Genomic DNA, 27,640 nt, shown 5'->3' on the forward strand with positions numbered 1-27,640 from the left:
GACACAACTTAAATGATTACTATGAGACTGATTGTAATGAGTAAGCTCTATTCAAGCAACATTACATTTAATTGGTACTTACAGGAAGTTGAAATGCTTAAAAGAAATTACATAATTTAGAAGATTTGGGCACAAATATAGTAATCCTAAAGAAGAACTTTGTAAAATAAATAATAATTTTGAAGAGAAAAATATGTACGCATTTAAAAAAAGTTTTGAAACTAAAATCTTACAGTATATAAAGTGAACATGAACTTGGAACTCCTTTGTAGCAGATACATTTGTATCTCTATACAAATAAAGATAATAATAATAAAATGACACACTCGGAATACACAAATTTGCTCGAAATACAATCATTTTTACGAAGTGGTAGAATTTAGCATGATGTACTACACCAAGTGGTTACGCGAGCCGAAAATAAGGTTAGGAAACGCTGACTTTGACAATATGCAAATGATTCACTGATCCATTCTGGTATGACTCTGTATTATAGTAGTTAGGGTATATAGTTAATTACTTTATGCGATAAATATTTCTAAATTTAAATAATAATGTAATTGCATATAAATATTAAATTAATTCAGAAACTTCCACAATAGCTTTTACGTAAGAATATTATTAATCCAGTTTTACTTTATTACAAATTCTTTCCTTCCTTTTGTTCTTTTCATTGAGGAAAATCTATGGTGTTAATTAAAAAGAAAATGAATCACGCCAAAAAAAACCTTGCAACGGAGCGGAAGTGGGTATACATGTAATTTGGGTGAGAAACCTAACAATAGAATACCATCAGTACAGATTAGTAGCGTTGGTGGGGCCACCAAAGAGATATTAGTGTAATAAAAGTTGATCTTATGAAAAAAAAAAAAAACATTTCTGTTTTTGAAATCACTTGCATCTTTCTTGTCGCACATTACGTAATAGAAACTCTATGAAACTTCAAAGTCAGCTGGCAGTTTTATACATCTTCACTGTATTCGAGATTCAGTTGAAATACAGCCACAGAACCCTTATCACATCAATATTCCATAAGATAAAGTTAAGAACCAAAAAAATGAAACCTTTTGGCAAAATATTACAAGAAAACTTGTAAACTGCCTTTCTGAACATCACCAACTCCTTGGCTTTATTTTGGGAGAGTTGCGTTTAATTACCAAAAAAAATTGGAAAAATTTCAAAATTGTTTTTATAAATACACGTACTTTGCTAGTAGCGATCACCGCTCCGTCGAAGGAGCATAGAAAATTTCCGCTCCATAAGATGGCGTCCGCTGCCACAACATGTGAGAGCGATGCTAAAAGTGCGCCATTCAGCGGATAGTTCCGTAGCGCTCTTGTTAGCTGAATGCGCCCAATGTCCGAAGCGCTGGGTAGATCGACAGCTGAGAAATTAATGATCCCATTAAAGAAAGAAAAAAAAAAATTTGAAAGATGAGCAAACGGAAAATGTCCCAGACAACCCTCATTTCTGACCGGATTATCCCCGGTGAGAGCACTTCGACTCCTTGACTGATTATAAGATAGATTTGCTGGGCATAATCTTTGCAAGCTAGAACAATATTTAACCACATCTTCCCTTTACATGAAAATATTTGCCATTTCATGCCATGCAACAGTAAATCTAATTTTAATGATTTAGCAGAAGGATTATATAATGCAATTTCCTGGTAACAATTTAAATTTGAATTAAATGATGCATAAAGTACACATACGCGCACAAGTTGTTAGAAAAATCATATTTAAACTACATCTTTGGAAATTCAAGGAAATAGAAGTTATGAAGGGGAACAGGTTCTGCAATATATCGGCGGGCTAGTTGACCTCGTAAGTTGCAAGAGTCAGGTTGTGGAGCGCTGTAAGCATATTACACAGTCTCCGCGACATTCAAGTCTGGACGTATTCAGTAGTGATGGGCAGAACGAGTCCGCGTTTGGAGTCGTTGGATTTGAATCAGTTCCAGGGTTGGAATCGATTCCAACAACTCGTTCACTGATTCCAGTCTGTACTTACCCTATGCATTTGTACAAATGTCACGCATTGTAATTAAATAAATAATTAAAAGTTAGCTTTTCCAGTTAATAACAAAACTATATTTCTTTAACACACATTAAGTAGTTCCCTAATTCCCAATTGATCTGATAAATATAAAATTAACAACGTAACCAAATATTAACAAAAATAGGCTAGTCAAATATAAAAATTAAAGCAACTGCAGTTTTGTCGTTATCTAGCTTGACCACCGGAGTTAACTTGATTCAAGAAGAAAAACGCAAATGGGTAGGAAATTATTCCCATAAAAAAAAATTATAACCCTTCAAACAAAATGATAATTACTCATAAAGAAAGAAATATTTATTTACTATGAATTAATATCAAGCTTTTAAAATATCTTATTATTTTACAAAAAGAAAAAGCTGTGTGCCAAATCTTTAACTTAGCGGCTGGACGCTCTTTCTCTTATCTTCATTGGCGAAAGTTAAATCGTGTACATGTCATGACGACGATCAAAGTAATACTGAGCTAAAAAATAGTATTACCTAACTGCTTTACTTACTGCTGTATCCCTCCCACTCTATCACCTATTTCACAAACATTCGTCGATTGGAAGTAGGTTTTAGTTAAATATTTGTTTCATTTGAAAACAAAAAACATTATAACGCTTTCTCAAGATGTTTTTAAGTTTTAAAAATTTGTTTTTGTCCATTACTCTTGTAAAATACGAAGAATTTTAAATAAAATATAATATACAAACACAAATGATCTAGAATGCAGGTGGAGTCAGTCGGCGTTGTCATGGTGATGGAACCGTTTAACGACTCCGGTTCCAGCTCCAGCATTTTCTATTGGCTAGATTCAGTGAACGAAAAAATGGAACGAGTCCGGTTTCAAAAGGATTTAAATCACTCCGGATTTGACTCCACCAATTCCAGTGGATTTAACCAATGAAATTGCTGGTGTTGGGCCGGAGTCGTTAAACGGTTCCATCACCATGACAACGCCGACTGACTCCACCTGCACTCTAGATCATTCTGTGTTTGTATATTATATTTTATTCGAAATTCTTCGTATATTATAAGAGTAATGGACAAAAACAAATTTTTAAAAATTAAAAACATCTTGAGAAAGCGTTATAATGTTTTTTGTTTTCAAATGAAACGAATATTAAACTACAACCCATTTCCAATCGACGAATGTTTGTGAAGTAGGTGATAGAGTGGGAGGGATACAGCAGTAAGTAAACCAGTTAGGTAATACTATTTTTTAGCTCAGTATTACTTTGATCGTCGTAATAACATGTACACGATTTAACTTTCGCCAATGAAGATAAGAGAAAGAGCGTCCAGCCGCTAAGTTAAAGATTAAGCACACAGCATTTTCTATATGTAAAATAAAATATTAAATAATAAGTAAAGTAACTACAGCATTGCTTTTTAATTAACGAGATGGGTGTGCCTGGTGTTTCTTTGCAAGGTTCGCTATATTGGGTACGAAATTATTTTTCCTTCGACTCCCTGTCTTAGATCGACCCCTACTTTTGTTTAGAAATTAACAAAATAATAAAATGAATATTATTTTAGAATCGATATTCTAAAAAAACCTTGGAACTTATTTTATTCTTCAAGCATCAGTATTTAAGCTCGCCAGATTTTGTATTTTGGTGTGGATTCCTCTTACAAGTTGGAATGTGTCAGTGAACTTCTACATAGTAGCCTTAAGTGAGTTTTATTTTAGTGTAAACGACTACAGTATTAATTATTTTCATTTTAATTTGCCTCAATTTTTTGGGGCGGGGCGGAATCACTTTTTTTTAAAATAGGGATTTGAATCAACTCGTTCCACCATCGGACTCGTTCCAGTGGAACGAGTCCGCTCTAATAGCCCATCACTAGTATTCAGTCAGAAGACCAGGGCCAGTATCATTAAGAATGATGGCTGCTTAACTTCGTAATTCTGAGAGATTCGCTTTTTGTTATTAATTTTTCGATTTAATATCGGTTAAAATATGAATTCAAAAGTACATCAACTGTGTATTGTACTGCTTGTACTGTCCTATAAATTTACTTCAGCTTCGTTTTTGCAGTATGAAGAAGGTAATTGTAAATTGTACTAATAGATAATTATATATTTCTAATTCTTTTACATTTTAATATTAATTTCTCTTGTTGTTCTTAAGTAAGGGGTCGTCAAAGTTTCGTTATTGAGTTATCATTGGAAATTCATATCGCCCCCTCCCAAAATGTATAAATCGCAGATTACTCTGTTAAATAACTAATAAATCTCCTTCTAAAAAGTAAAACCCTGATTAAATCTAATAATCAGTACTGCTTACAGACTTTATAGATTTTTTGAGTATATAACTTCTAGAAACTTATCCCGACGATTTTCCGTATGTGTATAACTGGGAGATTACGCAGGGAAATGAAACTATAAGTATTCCTCTTAGTAATAAGATAAAGAAAGCACGGATCTAACACTTGTGTAATAATAAGACGCAATCAAAGCATGGACTTTATATATTGAAAAACATTCGGCTAACCAACCAAAAATGATAACTTACGTGTTGAAGTATAACAGACAACAATGTCCACCACCGAAGAAGCTGCCTAACCTACTGTTGCTAAAACCTACGGTGAGTCTTCGATTCGTCAATGAGCTGTTACTATTGCGCTCTATTCTTTTCAGCTGTTTTCCATTTCCTAACTCGTAGCGGACATCGTTTTAGCTACAACAACTAGTGCCCACCTGAACGTTTGACCAGCGGCTCTTCAGTTTCCATGGAGAACCATTTCCAATACCTCTATTGAGTTCTATTTCTACTCGTACTTGACCAAGTGGTCTGCCCAGCTCACGTCAATCTAACCTGGTGATTGACATCTATTGCGGCTCCCTGTTCTTTTACATTACAAACATTACTTCTCTTTTACTTGAATGAATTCACTGTCACAAAAATCTGAAACAACAGATCTTTTTCATCTTTTTATTTTGATATTGCCCAGTCTTCCGGCAAAAATAAGGATTGGGCAGAGCAGTGTTTGCAGAGAGATAGACAGGGTCTTTTAGATTCTTAAAAAAAAAAATCATAATAAATCTACTAATAGCTCATATTTTGTGCAGTATCTCAGCAGAAATGTTATTGATAAAGTCGTACGAGTTCGGTAAGAAAACTCCGTAACCTTTTCAAATTCATTAGCACGGATAGGTCACACCTTCTTCAATAATCAAGTTATTAGTAGTTTGTTCGTGTATGCCGCAGCAGTTAAGATCTACAAAGACCTTGTCGAGTGCTGCAAAGGACCGCGCAATAACCTCCAGTTTGTCAGCTACCTGAACCAACCTGGAAAATACACTGTCCGCAGTATCAATGCAAAAACGTCTCTTTTTCTTTTTTTAAGAAAAGAAGCTGCTTGCAAAGAGAAAATCTAAGGGTAAAATCCGACTAGATTTGAACACTTAAGAGATCGTGTAGATCTTCTGTTTTCAGTTATCGGAATTATAAGTTTTAAGTCTCCTAAATTGTGATTCCTCTCTCTGTATCCTTAACTTGCTTACTCATTCTCAAATCTACTATTAGTAAACTACTGCCTTGATTAACCTCGTTATACCCCCAATACGCATCACTGATTATCAAAGGTTCTTTACTTTAACTGGCAGTATATTTTGGAATTCCCGACCATCACCGTCAAATTAGGAAATCTCTACATTGTACATTCCATAATTGATTATTGTATTGCCTACAAAGTTTATTTTATTGTTTTAAATTAGTTTTGTATTTTTAATTTGTTCATTTCTAGGTCCTTTTAATTGTTAAACTTTATTTTCTATTTTTGCTAATTTATTTTTAATTACCTATTCTATTTTGTAATATTCAGAATAGCACAATTAGTGTTCTTAAATGTTTAAGTATTCTAATTTGTTCAGATGAGAATCAATTCTGAGGATATTAAATAAATATTCTATTATTTTCTGTGTCTCACCCCTTCTCACAAGCTTGCTGACATTGATTATAAGAATAAAGTTCTCTATTCGATATATTCTCCATGGCATTTAGTGAAAATGCTTGTGATTATTTAATTGGAAGTTAAAACAAAAATTAATTAGTTAAAATCTTGAGATTATGGGTAAGAAAACGTTATGTGAGTTTTCACACTGATTTTTTTTGTTTTTACGTTGAGTGTTCATGCTTATTATCGAATCAAATATCGAACGATATCTTTTTGCGATTTTATTTGCTTCAGTTTTCTGATCACACTCGATATGTGTGTATATAAACAAACATACAGACAACTTACATAAACATACTTAAATCCTCTTTTCACAAGAAGAAAAAAAACTTTTTTATAATTTGATTTTATGTTAATTAGGTGACGAATGCGACATTAAGAGAACTCATCGGACATGTCAGAATGTAAAGAAATGTCCTATAGTAGCGGAAGCAGTTAAAAAAGGCATAGAACCAGATATTTGCGGTCTGCGTCAATCGCAGCTGGTGTGTTGCAGTAAAGCACAGAGAAAACCGACCAACAGCAAGAAGCCTCTACTGATGAAGGATGAGGCTACTAGCTCTAAGAAGAAGCATGTGATCAAAAAGAGAGCCGCCCCGGGCGAGAAAAGTAGACAAAGTAAGTTTTCAGTTTTTACTTCAGGTAATATTTTTTCAGCTGATAACAAAAATTAAGTTGCGGAATCACTTGCACGTATATTAGGTTAAATTCTTTTTTCTTTCCTGTGACCTTCGAACATGGAGATCGAGTGAACTCGGCAGCTATCGTGAACTATCGAGCATAATTTCATCTATTTCCTATCCACGAAGAGCTGTCGTAATAGTTCTTTCTACTTGTGGAAGGGAGAAGAATAAGGAAAAAATGAATTTTACTGCGATGTTTTATAGGCGTTCTTAATTACCTAGATTTTTTTTTGACATTGCCTTTCACCATAGTGCCAATAAATTACCTGGTTACCTCGTCGTATAACCTAAATTGACCGGGAATTTGCAGCACGCAACACCTCTGTTAATATGAAGAATATATATTATAAATACTCACCAGACTTTCCTTTACCACTATTTACGTAATTTAATTTTTGTGAACTTGTTTTTTTTTACTAAAACAGTAGTTAACTTTAGCATTATAAATGTCCACTTGCTTCACTGTTGTATATCGTACTTTTGAAAAAAAGCTGGTCGTCACTGCCTTCATTTTCCTGCAAAATGTTTAAAATTAAGTGGTAGAACTACATATTTATAGTGGTAAACAGAGTTTACAGAAAATAAATGCAAAAAGAAGCGATAAAAACTGGAGAAATCTATTCATTAAAGCGAAACTTTTGGTCGCCTGATTTTCTTCAAATTGGGAATTTACTTACATTTTAGTTGGTAACACTGAACATACACTGGAATCGCACGCCTCTCTTTCCAAAATTGATTTCAAAGCAGTGTTCTGTTTTTAATTTGTTCGTCCGAAATTTGTTCTTGTTAAAAGGAAACCATTTAACTAAAAGCATTAACATCTGTCAGAGAAGATCCAATCCCGCTCTTTTAGAGTTTCGCCTAGTTTTTTCTGAAGATGAAATAAATTTTACCTTCTTGAAAAGGTGAAGATTGATGCCTGATTTTTAATTTTGTAAACAAAAGTCAGTATTACCTGTTCGTAGCTACTTAGTGCTGTTTTTATTCTTGGCCCGCTCGCACATTGCGAGCACCAGGGTCATTCGCCGTCTCGTTCGATCGTAAATGTATCGTTTGAAGAGCGTTTTATCTCAAGAAAATGTGTTGAATGAAACAATCACATAATTACCAATACATCTTACATTCCTAGCGATCTGGATTTCCGTTTCATAAAGATATTTGTAACCATCAGTTTTTTTATCATTTATTCTACTTTTATTTTATTATTATTATTGATTTCTTGTTACTCAAGACTTCAATCGTATTGTAAATGTAATTAAATGTAAATGCAATTTAAATTAATAGAGTTGCGCAAAAAAAATTAATGCAAAAATATAATACAAGATTTGAATCTCCTATCTGTTTGACCTAATTAGAAGTGGAAAGAATGTACAACATCTTGACTACTAACCTCGTTTATCATGAGAGATCATTATAAAACTAACAGAAAGCGAACGATTATGATGATTATTTCATTTTGTTTGGGTTATTTATCTTTAAAAAAAATTAAAGGCATCATCTAGTGATGAAAGAGTTCAAAGTTTTTTCATGACCTTGCATAATCAATTTAAAAGATCAGCACAATTACAATACAACCACTAAAAGTGCACCTCTGGAAGTAATCATAAATTTATTCGAATTGTTTCCTGTCAATTCTTGTACAATATTAATTCTTAATATTATTCTGAACTTATTGGCAAATCTCCTAGACGCTATAACAATACAGCCTGGTTTTGTCTAATTATAAAGCAATCTTATTTGAAGTGTTTTGATATAGGGGCCACTGGAAATAGTTGATCGTAAGATATTGCGCGTAAAATTTGAGAATATATATAAAAAAAGAAAACACACAAAAAATTGCGATCGATAGAAGAATTAAAAATACTGTATCTCCACTTCTAGGTAACAACGTTTAATTTTTTTATCTCGATCATAAAATGAGATATATCTTTATTTAAACCCATTTTCGATCAAAATCTGAATGGAACAAAGAAACTAAGGATTCAAGATTGGCGAGGAATCGGTCAAATAGAAACAACTCATCAGTTTCTGTAACTCAACCAACCCGCATAGCCAGGCCCTGAAGAGGACAATATATTTGTCGAAACGTTGGCAAGAAGACGAGTTTGTTTTTTATTTGACCGATTCCTCGCCAATCTTGAATCCTTAGTTTAATAATTTACGGTCACGAAACCTGTATTATATTCAAATTTAGAACAAAGAAAGATATTAATTCGCTAAACTCTTGAATTTTGGATTAGAGACAAATTTCTGTTTAATAAATCTGAACTTAAAGAAGGATAATCCTGAGCAGCAATTTGAGCATTTTAATGGAGAATGTTTTTTTTTTCCGAGTTAATTGTTGTAACCTTTGGGACAATAACCTTCTTTAATTATGGCGAAGAAGTCCCAAAGGAGCATTTATTTGTCAGAATCTCGTATTAATCTCAAATAATGTATCATTACTTCAGGAGATAAGGGATTCCAACTGGGTAAATATGATCACTCTCTCAAACTTATTATTATTTTTTTTTTAATGATTTAAGGCGCGTCAACATCTAAGGTTATTGGCGCCCGGAGCTTTTTTCAGTGCACTGCCGGCCTCCAGACAGTGTTCTCTTGTTACAGACAACACTGTCCATCACGGGACAGTGAGCTGTAAGAAGCTCCTAGGAAGAGAAAATCTAAGGGTCAGCAGCTGGATTCGAACCCGGGACCTCCGCGTGGGAGTCCAGTACGCTGACCGCAATATTATTATTATTATCCCACCGTCACTTTTTGATACTTCAGCTAGGCTTCCAGCTTGAATACATTTTGTTTCCCTTTCATTGACCACAAGCTCCATACTTTAGCAGCTCTATCCAATCTTACGAAACCTTTCATATCGTTTAGTAATCTACGTTTTACCCTTGAAGAATAACAAATTTCCGTACCTGAAAAAGCAAAAAAACAACATCGAAAGTCACAGAACTTAATTAGATCTAGTTAGACAATATTTATTGATACCAACTAAATGAAAAAAAGAATCCTAAAATAAAACTGCATGAATTTATGCTTAAAAACCAATCATTCTATTAGGTTTTTAAAAATAACAAAAAATACATTATTTTCCAGTGTGTGCAAAATATTCTGAATCTGTGTACAGCTATGAAGAGCCACAAATTTTACTACCCGGTGCGACCAAAGTGAAGCGAGACAACTGTGGTATACGAGAGACACCACTTATTGTTGGTGGTGAAGTCGCCCGCCCCAAAGAATTTCCACATATGGTTGGTTTCTCTGTTTCACCCTGCATGTTTCCATTATATGAGATTTCTTTTAGCCATTAATTTTTCTACTTCTTAGAAATTCATTAAAGTTAACCTTGGAGAGAAAAGTTAAACTTCTTTTTTTAAAAAAAAGGAATGAAAACAAATTATTTCTGAGAGTTGGAAGGTAAGGTTTCAATAAGTCAGGTTATCTTATACTATACTTTTTGGCGGACACTTTGAAAAGTAGAAGTTATTAAGAGATCCAAACAGCAAATGTGAAGAAGTTGGTAGTTGTATTACGTACATATGCATGTATAAATAATGCCTTGTAACTTGCAACAATATTCTAAATAGTTATTTATTTATAGGCTTTAATTGGACATAGTGAAAAGGACGATGAGAATGCGTTAATACATTGGCAGTGTGGAGGCAGTTTGATCAGCGAGAGATGGATCGTTAGTGCAGCACATTGTACGGCGACAAGGAGGTAACTAAGAAGTATTGGCGTAGTTTACAAATATAAAATTGAAGATTTATAATTCATTATTCAATGCATGTCTTTTCACTTATATATTGTTGACGAGGGTAAAATTATTCGCTGAAATTCCAAACTTGGAAGAAAATTGCGGAAACGGAAAGACGTTCACTTACATCACCCTCTTTGCTTATTCCATTTTTTCCCGTTCACATGAGCTGTAATAGTTATTTATTTAACAAGTGTGGAAAGTAGTACTTTTCCTCACTCCGAGGCAGGGTTTGCACGCACGAGCGAGCGAAGCGAGGCGAGTGCTAGTGCAAATTGCCGAGTGTGAGGAAAATACTTTACACTCGAGTTAAATATTATATTTTTTCTGCAACCATTAGGGTTATTAACTAAAAAAAAAAAACTAAACAGGAATCACTAGAATCCATTTTAAATTTCTATAAGGTAACACTATAACCTTTTTAACTGTTATAATTAAAAATATCTAATTATTTATTAAAGTATTATTTTTATTTCTATATTCCTTTCAATTTTTATTTTATTTTTTAATATTCGTTTTTTAATTATTTAGTTACGTTAAATAAGCTTATTAAAGTTTTACAGAAAATATTTAATAACAAAACTTCTTATATCTTATACCTTTACCATATTTATAATTTCTCCCTTCAGAATTCTATTTTCCCATCCTGCTGGAAAACAGCCCTAGTCCGTCCTCTAAATAAAATCTCAAATCCCACCTCTCCTATTGATTTTCGTCCCATCTCTATTTTATCAAATTTCTCCAAACCCTTTGAACGTTTAGTGCAATCCCAGCTTTCTAATTACCTCGAACAAAACAATCTCCTTAATCCACTCCAATCTGGCTTTCGTCCTTCTTATTCCACTCATTCTGCACTCTTGAAAATTACCCATGACTTGCAGACGGCTATTGACGACCAAAAACTTACCATCCTTATACTCCTAGACTTCTCCAAAGCCTTTGATACCGTTGACCATCATATCCTGCTATCTAAACTACAATCCCTCTCTTTTTCCAATAGCACCCTCCGTTGGTTCCAATCCTTCCTGTCTAATCGTTCCCAATTCGTTGTCACTCCCGATAGTAATCCTTCTTCACTTCTTCCTTTGTCACGCGGTGTACCTCAAGGTTCTTCCCTATCTCCCACCCTCTTCTCAATTTACATCAATGACCTTCCTCTTTCCATCTCTCATTCCCAGTATCACCTCTATGCTGATGATTTTCAGATTTACATATCCTTTTCCCCGTCGGATTTGTTTGAAGCTGTATTTAAACTTCAAGAAGACCTCAATAACATCTCAGCATGGGCCACGAACAATAAGCTTACCCTGAATGTAGAAAAGACCAAAGCTATAGTTATTGGCTCCAACCCACTCCTTAAATCATTGGCTCCTCTTCCTAATCTTTTCCTTTACAATACACCAATAAAATATTGTTCCTCTGTGAAAAACCTTGGTATCACTTTCGATCAAAACCTATCCTGGAAAAACCATGTTTCCCAAATCTCTCGTCATTCCATCCATATCCTTAAGCAGTTTAATAGTTCCCGTCACCTTTTTCCAATTAAGACCCGGCAACTCCTAGTTTCCTCTCTTATATTCCCCCATTTCGACTATGGTTGTTTAGTGTATGGCGGTCTATCTGGTGATATTGAAGCTAAGCTTAAGCGCCTCATGAACTGCTTCATAAGATTTATTTTCAGCATTTCCAGAGACTCTCGCATTTCGCACTGCTACGATGAGTTGAAGTGGCTTTTTCCTGTCTATCGCCGCCAATATTTTTTGGCTTCTTTCCTTTATCAAGTCATCCAGTCTCAAAGGCCTTCCTATATTTTTCAACTCCTTAAGTTTAAATCCTCCATCCATTCCCGTAACACTAGATCTCGCTCATCTGATCTCTATATTCCCTCTCACCGTACCTCATCCTTTGACAAGTCCTTCCTCATACGTGCTACCTCTCTCTGGAACTCCTTGCCTTCATCTGTCCGCCATGCTCCTACCCTATCCATCTTTAAATCCCGTCTATTCAGTTATCTCCTTTCTATTCAGCTTCCTCCGAAATTCTAATTGTTTTAATTTATTTCCTTAATTTCTGCTGTTTTATTATTTTATTTTTACTTTCATTTTCACTTATTATATTTTCACTTTTGTAAACACTAATTTATTTATTTAATTTCTGTATAATCACAGGCCAAACTGTTAAGGCCTCTATTTGTTCCTGTATTTATTCTTAGGGGACAATTGTCCCAGAATAATAAATTTCTTTTCTATTTCTATTTCTATTTCTATTTCTATATCAAGGAAGCACAATAATGTTTTTCCAGTCACTAGTAAGGAAAGTGACACTAATGGGAATTTTTTCCCACTAGTGTGGGAAGTTGGGCATTACGCAGCTGATTTTAATTGAGTAATGAGAACATTCCTACATTGTTGCAGAAAAAAGTATATTTCCTGATGTGATTTATTAGAAGGAAGAGGTTATTTTCTTCTACGAAGAACATACGCCGTGACCTAAATATATTTTGAGAGGAACACGTTGCATTATGTATGCCAAGGATGAAATAGTTTATTAGAAGTGATTTGTATTCCACAGTGGATTAGCTAAATGGGCAACATTAGGCGATCTGAAAGTCTTGTCCGACGAAGATGAAGAGTTTACCGATCCTGTGACTGTGCGCATCGTGAAGAGAATTAACCATCCAGATTATCAGCCAGGTCGTGGATACAATGATATTTCTCTTTACAAACTGGAGCGTGATATCCAGTTCAATGCTTTCATCCGGCCAATCTGTCTGAACACTGAGACTAACCAGTACGATGGCAAAGCTATAGCGTCCGGTTGGGGACATACAAAATGGAGTATGAAGAATATTTAGATATTCCTTTCATTTTATGTTTCTTTAAATAATTATAATTTAAAATGTGTTTTTTTTAAACATTGATATTATTCCAGGAGGAACTTCTTCCCAAGATCTACTTAGAGTTGTACTAAATTTGTACGATTCCCGAGAATGTGATAACCTCTTCAAGAAGGCACAGAAACCGGGATTACTAGCCAAAACTCCGCAGGGTATTTCTATGCAAAGCATGGTCTGTGCTTGGGAGAGAGGAAAAGATACCTGTCAAGTGAGTCTTATTTTGTATTTGCAGTGTGATGAGTAAAACTAATCTATGCCAATCCTTATTCTATGCACTAATCTATGCACATCGTGATCTAACTTCTTAACCCAGTCATTTCTATACTTTTTAGGTGCACGGCCCCTTTTTCGCATTATATTTTGATGTGTCGCCGTTAGTTAATATAAAATCTAATTTTATAAACACTTTTCTTTTTTTTTTTGTAAATATCTAATATTTAAAGATATAAAGCATACTTTACTATAAATTCCTTTTATGAACATTTTATTAAAGAAAATCCAAGTCATAGACCGGCAATAAAACCCTGTACCGCAATACATCTTAGCTTTTCGGGCCCCTAACCGCTCGGCTACCTTGGTGCCTTTATCTCCTGTGTAGAGAGCATGTTTTAGTTAGTAATCACTCATTTTATTTATGCAACCTATCGTTTGAGGAAATAGTGCCATAACCTAAAATAATCTAAAAAATAGGTAGCATTTAGAAACTATAAATTTGTCTCTTCCAAATTAATTTAAAAATGTTCTATACAATTTTAAAATAAACACTTTTAATCATGTTATACAAGAATGGACTAAATTTAAATTATTTGAATGTTAATTCTGCAGGAATGAAATTTTAATATAAAATAATTGAATTTACAATTAAAAATATTGTAAACTGCAACGACTTCAAGCTAACCCGAGTAAAATATTGTATTTATTTAAAAAAAGTTACCCATGATCTCAATGTGCAGTTAGTCTAAATGCTGTTTGAGTTGTCTTCCCTTCTTACTGAGATTCTCGCCTAACTTCCGGACCCTGCTAATGACTTCCTGGACCTTCTCTAACTTGATCTTCTTTTTCTTTTTTCTTCCAGGGTGATTCTGGTGGCCCGCTGCAAAAAAGACTAGAAGAACCTTATTGTATGTATTCTATACTCGGTATAACATCGTTTGGAGAGGAATGCGCTAAAGATTTGCCCGGTGTTTACACAAGAATATCGCACTTCGTTCCGTGGATAGAGTCCATAGTTTGGCCATAAATGAAGCACAAGGAAGTCCAAGGAATGGTCAGATATATGGACACTGTTGGACAAGTTCCTATAAGTACATACTCTGCAGATTGTATTCTTTCTGCGCCATACATTATTGTTAACCTTCATTTATTGTACAACATAATTAATGCACGCCATCATAGTTTCTAATCACACTTCCACTTGTAATTTAACTTTATCCTTATTTTTATACTATATTGTGTACTATTTATCGAAATAAGAAAAAAATATTTAGAATAAAACAGTATACTGATGGTTAGAATTAGAAAAAAAAACAATTTTTCCTCCTGTTTTGGAAGTATTTTCCGGAAAATGATTTCCTTGTCCCTCGGAAGATGAAAAATAAACAAAATCTGGTGTCAGTGCTCCCCTTAATTAAGAAGATATTGACTTCAAATATTATACATCTTCACAACAAGAAAATGTTACCCTAGAAGGAAGAATGTCGTCATGGCTCCCCAATAAGGCCCTTAAAATCTTTTTAAGGAAACGTTTGAAATCAAAGACGTAATCTACGTTTTACCAAGTTCAAAAAATAAAATAAATAATGGGACATTACGAAGAAAATTAGGAAACTCGATAAAAAAAATACGTTTTGTTCAGGCATACGTCCAATGGACTGATAATCTTCATACTCAAATCACTGCATAATATACTTAAACGACCACTTATTCCTCTTTGTGAACCCCACTTAAATAAATAATCGATTTTCTAGAAAATGAATGCTAAGATTTACTTAAAACTTAGAATACTTATTGCCTGTAAGTACATAGTTCTACAATCTTCATTAAAAAAAAAAAAAAAAATCGCGTAAAAATAAATATGTAAAAAAAATTACTAATTTAAAGAAAAATTTTCTGACCGGAAGTGACATTTCACTAAGTTTTTTTTTTATGACTTTTTTTCCGGAAATAGAATCTTTAAAGTGACTACGTACTCTCAAATCGTTAGTTTCAAGAAAATATGAGTAATAAAATGAGGTAAGTGCGCGCGTTTAAACGAATTTAGTTTGTAAATGGTGCAATTAAATGTAAAAATTATTATTTTGAAGACCATGTGTTTGTTATCCAAGGCGAAAATGATGTACTTTTATTCTTGATTTACATATCTCAATGATCTTATCTTTATGTCAGGTAAGGTGTATTAACATCATCATAGCTACGTGACAACCCGTGAATTATTTTCTGAGTGATGACAGAGTGAGGTGTTACACTGGATGTAAATATGTTTTTATGTAAAAGATATTTTAAAACTAAAGCTAATCAAAAAATGTTAAATAGCAGGATAATTAAATGGCTGGTATTTTTTAGTGTAGTTCTATTCTGTGTTTCATTATTGCACCATTACAAGATGAGGTAGGATTATTGTAATAATTATTAGGTAATTAATATAGCTGTCTATTAACCATGATTGTAACCTCTCTTCCAAAAAATTTTAAAAAAGTGAGAAATTCATCTGTTTACCCTTGAATGTTCTTCTTTATTCTGTAAATCTCGTCCTCAATACTTTTAAAAGCACAAGACTCAGGGCAGTTGACCATGCCTTTTTTTTTTATAGCTTACTTCGTTCATCAGATTTTGTGATACTAGATTGATGGCATCTACTTTATGAAAAAAAAAAAGACGTTTTGAGATATCAATACTTTCAATGGTGTATCAATAAAATTCCATAAAGCTCAAAATTTTCTTTTCTTTTACTGTTACCAGTAAGAAGTACAGTGATCGTGTCAATTTTGCGTGTGTGTGTTTTTCTATACCGGAAACATCCGCTTTGTGACCTCTGTGAGACAGGAAATAGTTTTGTGGGTTTGAACAATACCAACGTGTTTAAATTAGATGAAAAAATAAATAAATATACATAGCAGAATCATTCAGTAAGTAACTTAGCGATAGAAATTTCTCAACCAATAACATGGCAGTAGTTCAGTAGTACCAATTCACATTTTGAGATTTTTTTCTCAAAAACAGCTCTACAAAATTTCTTTTAACTATGTTTACTCATTGTATTCATGTTGGTATACATTTATTTAAAACATTTTAACTGGAAAATATTTCTACCAATACAAGTATTAATTTTTTTTTTTTCACGATTCGATAAGTTTTTTCGAAATTGCCTACAACGAATTTTTCGTATTTACTATTTTACAGACATGGAATTACTACATTTGATTGCCAAATTCTCGTTAGGGCAGAATGGGATGGAAAAGCTTCCTTGTACAGTGACAGCTCAATGCAAAAACGGTTCCACAAAGTGAATCATATTAAATTAAAAATAAATAAATAAATAAAATGATTTAATATTCCGAGTTCGAAGAAAATATAAAAATTAACCTCGAAAAAATCGACGTGTTTATTGATACCAGATTTTCAATATTAGTTTTGGTATCACAATAGAATCCGTTTAATGAAACATACGATGTTTTAGAGGCTTCAGTAAGTATACATGTACCTTTTTTAATAATATAAACTGTTCAGAGCTCACTTTGAATAACAACTTAGCTATGCACTGACAAAACAAACACTTAAAACAAAGTAATTAAATCACTGTGACGGCTTCTTGGACTTGTTTGAAAACACAAAGAAGTTCCCATTCATGCCTAACCTAACAAACGTCTTCTACACACAGTACCATTCACAGCATAGGTATACTGCAACAAGATCGGCGTGCATACAACTTTCAGAATTACAACCAACTTTCAGAATCTATAAAAACATAATAATTTACACTTAACTTGATTTTTATTGGTCACTATCACTAGAAGTAAAGCTCTAAGCGAGCTTGAGTATAAAATATCTTCAATTGTATGTATAAAAAAAGTGCATTTATTATTATCTATACTTATTGCTGTGTTCCTTTCAATTTCAAAAAAATACTCTGTAAGAACGTATAATCTTTTTCAATTTGATCAGTTTCCAATCTCTTTTCCAGATCCTTTCCGGAGTTTGGTCATCAACTACAGACAATAGTTTATATGAATACTAAAAATGAAAGAGACAGTATATTGTTTCTAAAAGCTCATAAATGTGCCAGCACAACTGTACAGAACATATTAATGCGATTTGGTTACTCAAAAGGATTAGATTTTGTCCTTCCTTCAAGTGGTAATTACATCGGAAATCCTACACCATTTGCAGCATCCTTAATACCAACAGAACTCACATCGCCAAGCAGAAAATATCACATATTTACCCATCATACGCGATACAATTATTCTGCCATGAGATCTGTAATGAAACCTGATTGTAAATTTGTAACAATATTAAGAGATCCAGCTACACTTTATGAATCATTATTTAATTTTTATCATTTAGAACGCATAACTAGAGTTTCTTTCCATGAATTGTTGACATCTAAAACAAAATGGCCCCTCCTAAAACATAGATATTTAAAGAGATTGGGATTAAATCAAATGGCCTGGGATTTAGGCTATGCGCCAGAAATAAGCATAGAGAATTTCATTGCTAATCTAGATAAAGAATTTGACTTGGTAATGATTTCTGAATTTATGGAAGCATCTTTGGTGCTATTAGCAAGATTAATGAATTGGCCACTATCCAATGTGATCACTTTAAAACTGAATGCCCGGCCAGAAAATAGAAGATCTTTGACTGAAGATGAACGTAGTAAATTAATGGAATTAAATTCAATAGATACTATATTATATGATTATTTTGCCAAAAAATTTCATAAAACCATACTTAATTATGGTAAAGAAAAACTTAAGCATGATGTTATGGAATTGTTGAAGCTTAACTCAGATTTACGTAGAAATTGTGTGGATAAAATGAATAATAGAGGTTATGCTGGAACAACGAATTATGATTTAAGAAACAATCTGAACTGGACATGCGTTTATTCAGCTAAAATGGAACTGGCTTTCACCGATGAAATCAGAAACGATCAAAAAGAACGTTTTAAAACTATAAAAAAGTTAGACGCACTGTTGGAAGTTGTAGACAAAGATTCTGATTAGATATTATTCTCTAAATTGATGTTGAATCTAAGGAGTTTTAATCTCGTAATGAGTTTCCAATCCTAAAATTTATTCTTCAAATAGATTTAATTAACTTCTCCAAATTGTAAAAATCATATTGCTTTCAAGATTAAAACCTTCCTAAGCTAACAGAATCGTAATTGTTGATACCAAGACAACCTTGAAAGAATGCTGATTCAAACAACACTTTCTGTTACTAATTGGTAAGAAAAGTTTCGATTGTCACAATTTCCAAAATTGAGTTCCACCTACCGAAATTATCTAAAGACATTTTTAATTTTTCTTTACATTTAGATCTGTTAAGATCTGTACTCTAGATCTGCAAGTCTATCATTTCCTAGGAAAATTCGAACTAAGGGCACTTTTGGAAGCGAATAGATCTTTCTTTTAGGCTGGAAACATAGTGGAGCGGCGAGCAAAGCGGCGATGATAGCGAAGAGCAAAGCGGCGAAATCAAACACAAGTTAACATATGGGACCGCGCATAGTGGCGAGCAAAGCGAAGATAGAGCAACTCTATCTATTTCTAGTTTTTGTTTTTGCCGCTGTGCTCTTCGCTATCATCGCCGCTTTGCCCGCCGCTCCACTATGTTTCCAGCCTTAGGAAGAAAGTGGAAGTTTACCTCACAGGTGTTATTTCTATGTATTGTACAGTTTTACCAACTGAATAATGTTAATAAATTACGAAAATTCATAATTTTAAAGATTATACCTCGAGAATTGCAGTGAAAGAGCTTGTGTAAGTGATCATACCCAAATATACATATGATTTCTCTAACAAAAAAATGCATCTCGTAAATCAAAAAAATTCAACATTTACTAAAGATCAAATTATAGTATTTTATTCCAAATTTAGGTATTAAATTTTAAAATTTGTTTTATGTACAAAAAAATAATTTAAACTTTTCTTTGTATTGTGTTGTTTTAATTGTTATACAATAAGTTTGTTAATTTAGCACGATATTATTTGTACATTTTTCATAAAAATAAAATGAACATTTAACTGTAAAAGTGAGAAGAACTAATTGTTTTAAAAAATAATAAAGTTACTAAATTCCAGTTTTGTTATTTTTGTATTCTGTATTTTTATTGACGTGTTTATTTTTCCTCATTTTCTAAAACAGTACCACTGTACGCTAGATCCCAATAATGTTCGACGCCATGTTTTCTTAACTGTTCACGTGCTAGTTTTTCAGTTGCACAGATTTTAAATTTCATTTCACCAAAGTTTCTCTGCTGTTTCATACCCTAGAAATTAAAAAAAAAAATTAAATTTATAATACAGATAACATTTCTCTTTCACTAAATAAAATTAAAATATACATTAAAGATGGTGCACAATAACGGAACCTTGAATAGAGACCAATGTTTCCAGAATAATGGAAAGTTGTAGTTTAAAAAAATAAAATTTAAAGAAAAAACTTCAAGCAGAATGCAGCACAGTTTTATCAAAGAGATTAAACGTTGAAAGTGTATTCACTTCTTCTATGACACATACGGGGGATGGATAAGTATTTGAAACTTCCCCCATGGTTATAGCTGTAAACCCACAAACTATAGACAGATGCTGCCGTCTGTTTGAATTAAGGTTATGAATATTTTATATTTTACAATTGTTTAAAATTTACACCGAATTAATTATTATTTCGCATACTAATGAATAAATCAATTGAAATAAACATTATTTTTAATCTGCTGGTCAAGATAGGCTGGAAACATAGTGGAGCGGCGAGCAAAGCGGCGATGATAGCGAAGAGCAAAGCGTCGAAATCAAACACAAGTAAACAAACGGGACCGCGCATAGTGGCGAGCAAAGCGAAGATAGAGCATCGCTATCTCTAGAGAGTAGAGCAAAGCGTTATGACATGTTTGATTTCTTCGCTCTCATCGCGCTCAATTTGTAAAGGTTATTTTTCAAAGGTTATGGATATTGATACATTTATTGGTTTAGTTTGTGTAAAGAAACCTCTGTGGGACCGTAATATTTGCGAAGCTACAATAGTTTTTAACAATTAATAATTAATCGTTAAAATTAATTAACAATTAGTAGTTAATGGAGAATTCAGGTAATTTTTGCTACATTTAATTTGGTTCTCAATCCCTTAATGCTAACTTTCATCTAAATACTAGGCAAAATTAAATTAAATTTTCACGTCCTACTACTTCTGATCAGAACGATTTCTCCAATCCTTCTTCTGTAGCGTCGTACTACTCCAGTTTTTCAGATGAACAACATTAATTTACGACTGATTTAATAATTATTAGTAATAATAAAGTGATTTAATAAAATTATTGTTTTTTTTTATTGATTAATTTCTTTTTATCTGCATATATTTCTATTTTGTTTTTATTTATTCTTTTCTAACCTTAAAGTAACTGCTAGGATTAATGGGGTTACACAGATTTGTATTTAGTTAATTTTTCTATATTGTGCCTAACTTTTGTTGTGAGTTGTATTATTCAAAAACAATAAAATTTGATTTTGATTAATGGGGTTACACTGGGCTAGTATATAATCAAATGTTGATAAGACATTCGAAAATACGCATGAAACTTGCCAGGATGCTCCCGAAGTTGATGGTACAAGTGATGAAATTCACCAAGTTCATTTCTAGACTTATTTATGTCATGTACACTGCAGTCCTACTACTAAGCTGCTGCAAATACCAAAGTTTCAACGAAGAATTTTCATATAAAAATAGTTCCTCCATCTTGTTTTGTCAAAAGGAGAACGCGACTAAACTCGTCACTATGTGCATGCGACTCTTTGCTCGCTGCTCGTCGCTCTCTTTGATTTGAAGCAGCTATCATCGCCGCCTTGCTCGCCGCTCCACTATGTTTCCAGCCATAGGCAGGTCGGTAAGTATTTACTGTTTACTCAGAACACGCGTACATTATGCAAATGATCGAATAATAAAGAAACTTATCCAAGGTCATAGAAAAAAAATAGCAGAAATGCTAAGTGAAAATGAAAATTGATCGTACTCAGCTGGATCTAAAACTTTTATTTGAAAAATGTTTCCGGTTAAATTCGATTAAGAACACTTCCGGGAAAGACAGCTGGATAAGCTTGCAATTTCCTAAAAATCTTACGAAAATGGCTCAAATTTTTTGCTATCTAAACTATTTGATAAACATTATTATACACTTAGATTTATAACTTAATTTTTTTGAAATTTTTAATGAGTAAATTATTTTTAGTGTAGATCTAAGGGAGAATAGAGAAATTCTTCTCTGTAATGTATCATTTCGGTTAATTGTTTTTAATTGTAACGCTTTAAAATTCACAATTTTAAGAAAATTTATGTTAAAAATGAAAAAAAGTCGTAAATTTTCACATCAGTTTTTTGTTTATACACTTCAGTAATAAATAAAAAAATATCGTTTAGTCTAACCTGCCAGACTAGAACACAATTGTTAGGTGACTCTTTACCATCTGCATCCTTCACCATATCTTCTTCCCACTTAATTCTGTGCAACATTAATCTAGAAACGGTAACAATAACATCGATGTTAAGAATGAATGATTACATTTTGTCGGGTTGAAGAGAAATAAAATGTAAAAGAAAAGAATTTATAAAAAAAAAATACCTTTGATAGGTGCTAGTCTGTTTTGGTCCGCCCTCAACAATGACAACATTACAATCTTTATACATGATGACTGCACCAGTCATGAATAGTTGTTTACAATTCACTTCCACCTTAAACTTCTTCGTCATATTACTCAGATCCTTTACTCTGAAGACAGAAAAGAAGATAAATGTGAAAAAATCTGGGTTCATTCATTCGCACGAAATCATTTATTTTACAATTTTTTTTTATACTAATCCAATGTACATTATTTCATCTCATTTTTCCACTTTTTGTTTTATGGAATTAATCGAGTTGTGCAGTGGATGGCTCATATATAACCAAAAAAAAAAGCGAGCTTGGTAGATATTATTATTATTATTTAATATCAACGATATTGAAACATACACAGTTTCAAAGGCCAAATATTCAATTAATTCATCAGTCCTTCAAAGCCATATTTTCAGCAAACAGTTTTCTTAAATATTACAAAAATCCTTACCTATATAAAGACACAGTCACTCCAAAAGTAGTATCCTCCATTAAACGTCTCTTCCTTTTTTCAGATCGTTGACTGGCCGTCAGTTTTCTAGCCGCGTTGGCATCCTCATGAGCTTTCAAACGTTTAGCCATTTGTGCTTTCACATGTGCTTCCATTTTTGTAGGATCTTGGACGGCTTCAGTGCCAAGGGCTCGCATCAAATTTGATATACGCAACTGTTGTAAACATAATTTTATTTTTAAACAGAATGAAATATTTCGCACAACTTTATTTAAAGGATTTATTTATATGACTTTAAAAATAGGATTACAAACCTTAGGTTCTGGTGGCGGTTCCAGACCAAGCCTTATTTTTTCCTGTTCTTCCTTCCAAGCTTCTCTTCTATTTTGTCTTCGTAATTTCTTCCGTTCTTTAACTGTCAAGAAGACCGGCATGTATACTGGTTTGGTAGGCATAGCTGAAACAAATTGTTTTATTGATATTTACATATAAAATCAAAACCTTTAAACATAACCTACCAGAGTTGCAATGGCAATATGGCAAACATTGTAACAATAAAAATCGATATTTTCAAACTGAAAAATCTTTTTTACTTAAAATAAGAAAACAAAACATAATACATTTACTCAGGCTGAAATTTTGCAATTAGTAATAAATATTAAAACGCAAAATTGCTCAAATTGTAATAGTTATATTAATTTACTAAACAGTAAAGGTTAGATTACCCTAAGTTTCTTTGCTGTTTTTTGTTAAAATAAAATAAAAGCCTGTTTTTTTGAGTGCATTTCTTTAAATATAAATATATTTTATATTTAAATAAATTTTTTTTAAATATTGAATTGTGTTAAGTGGATGAAATGTAAAATATAACTTAATCTAATTGTAAACACGGTACCAGGGGATTTTCGTATTTTTTTAGGTTTAGGATGATAGATACATAGATACATTTTTTGAAGTTGCTGGAGTTAGAACAGAAATGAATAATAGACGTTTGGTGTTGTTTGGGTATGTAAGACTGAAGGATTGTTAAGATTGGAGGAACGACTCTTCATTCAGTCAAAATTCGCCCAAATTTATCACCAATATCCGTGGTACGCCAAACATCAAGTATTCTAACTCGATGATACCAACATATCTAACAGTTATCTCTAATACAGAACGTGATTTAATATTTGACTATTCATAATACTCACTTGGAGCCTTCATTTGTATAGGATGTTCAATAAGATGAGTTATAGAATCTTCTTTAATGGCCGGAGGTTCATCATCATCTTCGCCATAACTAGATAAAAATTAAATCATTTTTTACACAAACAGGAAAACAGGAATCGATCAATAGAGAAGTATTCATTCGATTGCTAAAGTTTTGTTAACAATACTTACTTATTATTCATCAGTATTACTGAATCCCACCATTCTATTTTTGGTATTTCCGAAGCGCCAGGTTCAACTTTTGGTGCTATTTGGGCAAGTTTTGTCGCAGAGGTTATACCAGTTCGCTTTGCTATTTGTGAAATTTCGCCCTGCAGTTTTTGTAATTGTGCCTGTAAAAAAAAATATATATATATATATATATATACTTCTAGAGAGGGGAATTTATTTAGGAACTTTTTATATCTAATATATTAACAATTTCTGCTCAAACTAGAAGTGCCACAACCTCTCTCAACCAAAAGTGCCTTGAATCGATTTTTCCACGTAAAATGTCTCAAATTAAAGTTGTCAAAATACTTACAATAAGTTTTTTAAGTTTGTTGTAGTACCAACTGTTTACGACAAAATATCAGAAACCTGAAAAATCGATTCAGCTTATTGCAAGTACTTTTATTGGAGCCTAAACCAGACATCAAATTTGAATTTGCTGCACTTTTTTTTTTAATTTTAAATGGTGGTGCCTGTACTTCAAGAAATCATCATTGACATTCATTTTTACGACTCTCTCACAGTTCATCAACAATTGGAATCAAGTTAAGTGTAGTTTACACTTGTATGAGAATTTTACAATCAGAAATCAAAGAATCGATGCGAGGAAAGGTAATCGATTTGTGCCTAAATTAAGTCTACATTATAAATAAATAATAAATAAATGCATTACCTTCATTCTCATTCTATCGGCCATTTGCTGAAATTTACCAGGCTCATGGAATTTCAAAGATTTCTTATTCCTTACATTAGGTTTAAGAGAAATACGTGGATCGAAAAATGTGGCTTCACTAGATTCATCGGCCGGCTTTTCTTGCAATTGTGCTTTAAATTCTTCCCGTTTCTTCGCACGGATATTCGCTTTTAATGTTGGCACCACATGAGTCAGCTGAACCTCTCGTCCAGTACTGTCCACTGTTCGTCCTTCGCTGTCCAATATCAGTGGCGTAGGTTTGTCCACATTACCGCTCATAGCACCTAGTCCTGCAGGTACACCGTCTACACCCAACAAAGCATTTCCACCTCCTCCACCAAGAACACCGCTACTCAATTTGTTTTTTATTTGGGCCTAAGGAAAACAAAATATTAATAATTATAATTAATATAAAGTTTAAAGCAACAGTTTATTAATTAAAGTAAGTAGGTTTTAAATTTTTGAAATTTGATATAAATTTGTGAATTAGATCCTAGAAAATAGCAGTAAGAGAAAGACTTCGTCAGTGATCATATCTCTTATTTTTTATGGGAGAGAATAGATAAAAAAAAAATTCGAAAATGTGTGACGTTTTTGTTTATAGAAAGGTGAGTTATAAAATAAAAAAATACTTTATTTTGAGGGCAAAAAACCTCGTTAGTAATAACGTTAAAAAAAATAAGGAACCATACTGGCAGTCGAAGAACTCACAAAATAGTGATACATTGGACAGCGGGAGGTACGAGATTGGTGGACATTAGAAATTCGCATTAAATGCATAGATTGGCAGCTTGCGCCAACGCTTAAGGTGAATAGGGAAGTTACTATTGCAACCAGCAATGAATGACGCGCCGTTTTAAAACTTTCTCAATTTGCAGGAACGATATCCTTGAGGACATGAGACCTGGATAGTGCAATACAGGATCAGCGAATCGAAAGACATAAAAAAACATCACTTCGATCAGGTTGTGACGCGTATTTGGAACCAGAAAAAGTTTGAACTCTTTCATGCAGCAAATGAGCATCACTTAGATTGTTCCGCAAACAACTCTTTCATGCAGCAAATGAGCATCACTTAGATTGTTCCGCAAACACACTTAAGTGTTTTAAAAAAAAATATTTGCCATTATGAAGAAATCTGACTTCATTAATATCAGAAACAGTCGGGAAATTTTTAAATTCTTGAGAAGGAGAAATTTGATGCGAGTATTTGGATTCACCCTCCAACTACGTCGTTTCATTAACCAGCGTTAGAATGTTGGGAAAGAATCAGAACCAAAACAATAAAACAAGGGGACAATTTCATATATAGTTCTGATAATAACCTGGAGCATTGCAATCTTTCTCGATTTATCATCAGAAGCCTGTCTTAAATTTGACACAGTCTGCGATAAAATCGGTGGCAGAGTTTTGGAAGTAGATTTTAAAGACTGTGTACTGGGAGTGTGAGTTGTCGTTGCAGGAACGCTACCTTTTATAGCGTTTAATGACCTCTTTCTTTCTTCTATCATCTTCTGGGCGTTAGCCATCATGTCTTTAATCTAAAAAAGAAGATGAAGTAAATTATTATACAAATAAATAGGCGGTAAATCATTCCTAAACATAGAATATTAACATTAATTTAACCAAATTATGCCAAACATACCTCACTGGCAGATAGTACGTCTGACTTTCCATCTTTCTCCGACTTAAACTTTTTATGATTCTGTTCATCAGGAATATCAGTACTGTGTCGTTTCTTGGCTGGTTTTTCTGGTTCATCACCGCCGAGTGTTAGCACCCGTTCCGCTAGCCTTTCAGCTTTTGCCTGATCCAGCAGTGAACCCAGTTTCTCTGTTGAAATAATAAAGCTACCTCAACAATATTACTTGTATAATCATAGGTACATAGATTTTTTTTAATTAAATTAAAAAAAAAATACGTTATATTTTAAAAGTGTGTTCAGGGAATCTTAAACGCCGAGAACTTGTACAACGTGTCTTTATTTATTTCGACTACGTGAGGCACTGTGTCAAAAAAACCAGCGGTGTAACACCCCTTCTCTTATTCTGAGGAAGGGATTAATACAGATCTTCAGGGAGAAGAGTCTTTCAAAAGCCCCGCTGGAAATATCTAACTAACCCAAAGAAAAATAATAAGCCTGATCCTAAATAAAGATCTGAACCCGAACCTCAACCACCTAGGATGCAAAGCAAACGAAACAAACCGCAAAAGAACTGAAAGAAAAAAAAATACTTTTAATACGTGGAGTCAACTTTAACATTTGGAAGAACTTCACACAGAAAAAAAGTGAAACCGTTCAAGAAATTTATAAGTTTTGTGCATTAATGTTTGTTTTCATCAATTACACGACGTGAACACACCTTCTTTGCAACTGTAACGAAAACTTTTTCAAATAAATGCTTACCTGCAGTTTTTTTCTTGTCATAACCATTGGATATACAATTCAACGCTGTTGCAGCTAAAACAGGCTCACTAAAGCCTAGAAATTTTTCAATTAAATCATCTACTTTCCATCTAAGATCCATTCCATCCTTTTTCGACATGTTTTTTGTTTCCCCACTTATTTAATGAAAAGCTTCGTAAAACGTTGATTCCAAACTTCACAAACCTAACATAACCTTACTTCTATAAAATTTCTAAATGATTCGAGGTAATTTACTAGAAGAAAAGAAGTTTACTATATCCTGTCCAAAAACTAAATTTTTTCCAGTTAATTTAAACATACACACAAAAAACTAACTGCACTCTCTTAATAATTTGCTACGATTGTACGCTATCTGAACATCGGTCTTCTCAAGGGCTCGTAATATTTTATTTACTCCGCAGCCATTCGTTCATTTCACAATTAATAAATTACAGTTTGCCGT

The 27,640-nt window shown here is 33.0% G+C and overlaps 3 protein-coding genes across 8 annotated transcripts; 2 read left to right on the forward strand and 1 right to left on the reverse strand.

The window, feature by feature from the left end:
• Nucleotides 1-1,769: 1,769 nt before the first annotated feature.
• Nucleotides 1,770-15,994, forward strand: LOC141461502 (venom protease-like). The gene is made up of 8 exons (XM_074142677.1): nt 1,770-1,898; nt 3,892-4,093; nt 6,365-6,622; nt 9,781-9,935; nt 10,286-10,404; nt 13,013-13,278; nt 13,373-13,545; nt 14,413-15,994. Exons 2-8 carry the CDS (start codon nt 4,006-4,008, stop codon nt 14,575-14,577), a joined length of 1,224 nt encoding a protein of 407 aa, XP_073998778.1. The 5' UTR covers nt 1,770-1,898; nt 3,892-4,005; the 3' UTR covers nt 14,578-15,994.
• Nucleotides 15,810-19,585, forward strand: LOC141461504 (galactosylceramide sulfotransferase-like). Of its 6 annotated transcripts, none has more exons than XR_012462953.1 (4): nt 16,333-16,462; nt 16,737-17,390; nt 17,518-18,974; nt 19,187-19,585. XR_012462953.1 is itself a non-coding variant. In XM_074142678.1 (2 exons), exons 1-2 carry the CDS (start codon nt 15,814-15,816, stop codon nt 18,560-18,562), a joined length of 1,176 nt encoding a protein of 391 aa, XP_073998779.1. In that variant the 5' UTR covers nt 15,810-15,813; the 3' UTR covers nt 18,563-18,975. The 6 variants fall into 6 exon arrangements, 1 of the variants encoding a protein (XP_073998779.1); XR_012462952.1 differs by having other exon boundaries at nt 16,737-17,021; XR_012462951.1 differs by lacking the exons at nt 16,333-16,462; nt 16,737-17,390 and adding an exon at nt 15,810-15,944.
• On the reverse strand, nt 19,183-27,620 carry Prp3 (pre-mRNA processing factor 3). The gene is made up of 11 exons (XM_074142670.1): nt 27,178-27,620; nt 26,416-26,603; nt 26,096-26,311; nt 24,750-25,145; nt 24,038-24,198; nt 23,848-23,936; nt 22,969-23,111; nt 22,655-22,869; nt 22,174-22,320; nt 21,978-22,068; nt 19,183-19,830 (listed from the first exon to the last, which is right to left on the reverse strand). Exons 1-11 carry the CDS (start codon nt 27,314-27,316, stop codon nt 19,681-19,683), a joined length of 1,935 nt encoding a protein of 644 aa, XP_073998771.1. The 5' UTR covers nt 27,317-27,620; the 3' UTR covers nt 19,183-19,680.
• Nucleotides 27,621-27,640: the final 20 nt, after the last annotated feature.

This window comes from Rhodnius prolixus, unplaced genomic scaffold (genome assembly GCF_049639745.1).
Source record: "Rhodnius prolixus isolate KJV_2025 unplaced genomic scaffold, Rpr scaffold_6, whole genome shotgun sequence".
NCBI lineage: Eukaryota > Metazoa > Arthropoda > Insecta > Hemiptera > Reduviidae > Rhodnius > Rhodnius prolixus.

Excerpts from the sequence above, each read along its gene's own strand:
- LOC141461502 (XM_074142677.1), top strand. The coding sequence starts at position 4,006 with ATGAATTCAAAAGTACATCAACTGTGTATTGTACTGCTTGTACTGTCC. Across the intron at positions 13,279-13,372 it reads TTGGGGACATACAAAATGGA|GAGGAACTTCTTCCCAAGAT; the intron begins GTATGAAGAATA and ends ATATTATTCCAG. Across the intron at positions 13,546-14,412 it reads GAGGAAAAGATACCTGTCAA|GGTGATTCTGGTGGCCCGCT; the intron begins GTGAGTCTTATT and ends TTTTTCTTCCAG.
- LOC141461504 (XM_074142678.1), top strand. The coding sequence starts at position 15,814 with ATGTTTTTATGTAAAAGATATTTTAAAACTAAAGCTAATCAAAAAATG. Across the intron at positions 15,945-17,517 it reads TTGCACCATTACAAGATGAG|ATCCTTTCCGGAGTTTGGTC; the intron begins GTAGGATTATTG and ends TCTCTTTTCCAG.
- Prp3 (XM_074142670.1), bottom strand. The coding sequence starts at position 27,316 with ATGTCGAAAAAGGATGGAATGGATCTTAGATGGAAAGTAGATGATTTA. Across the intron at positions 26,604-27,177 it reads TGACAAGAAAAAAACTGCAG|AGAAACTGGGTTCACTGCTG; the intron begins GTAAGCATTTAT and ends TTATTTCAACAG. Across the intron at positions 22,870-22,968 it reads AACCGCCACCAGAACCTAAG|TTGCGTATATCAAATTTGAT; the intron begins GTTTGTAATCCT and ends TGTTTACAACAG.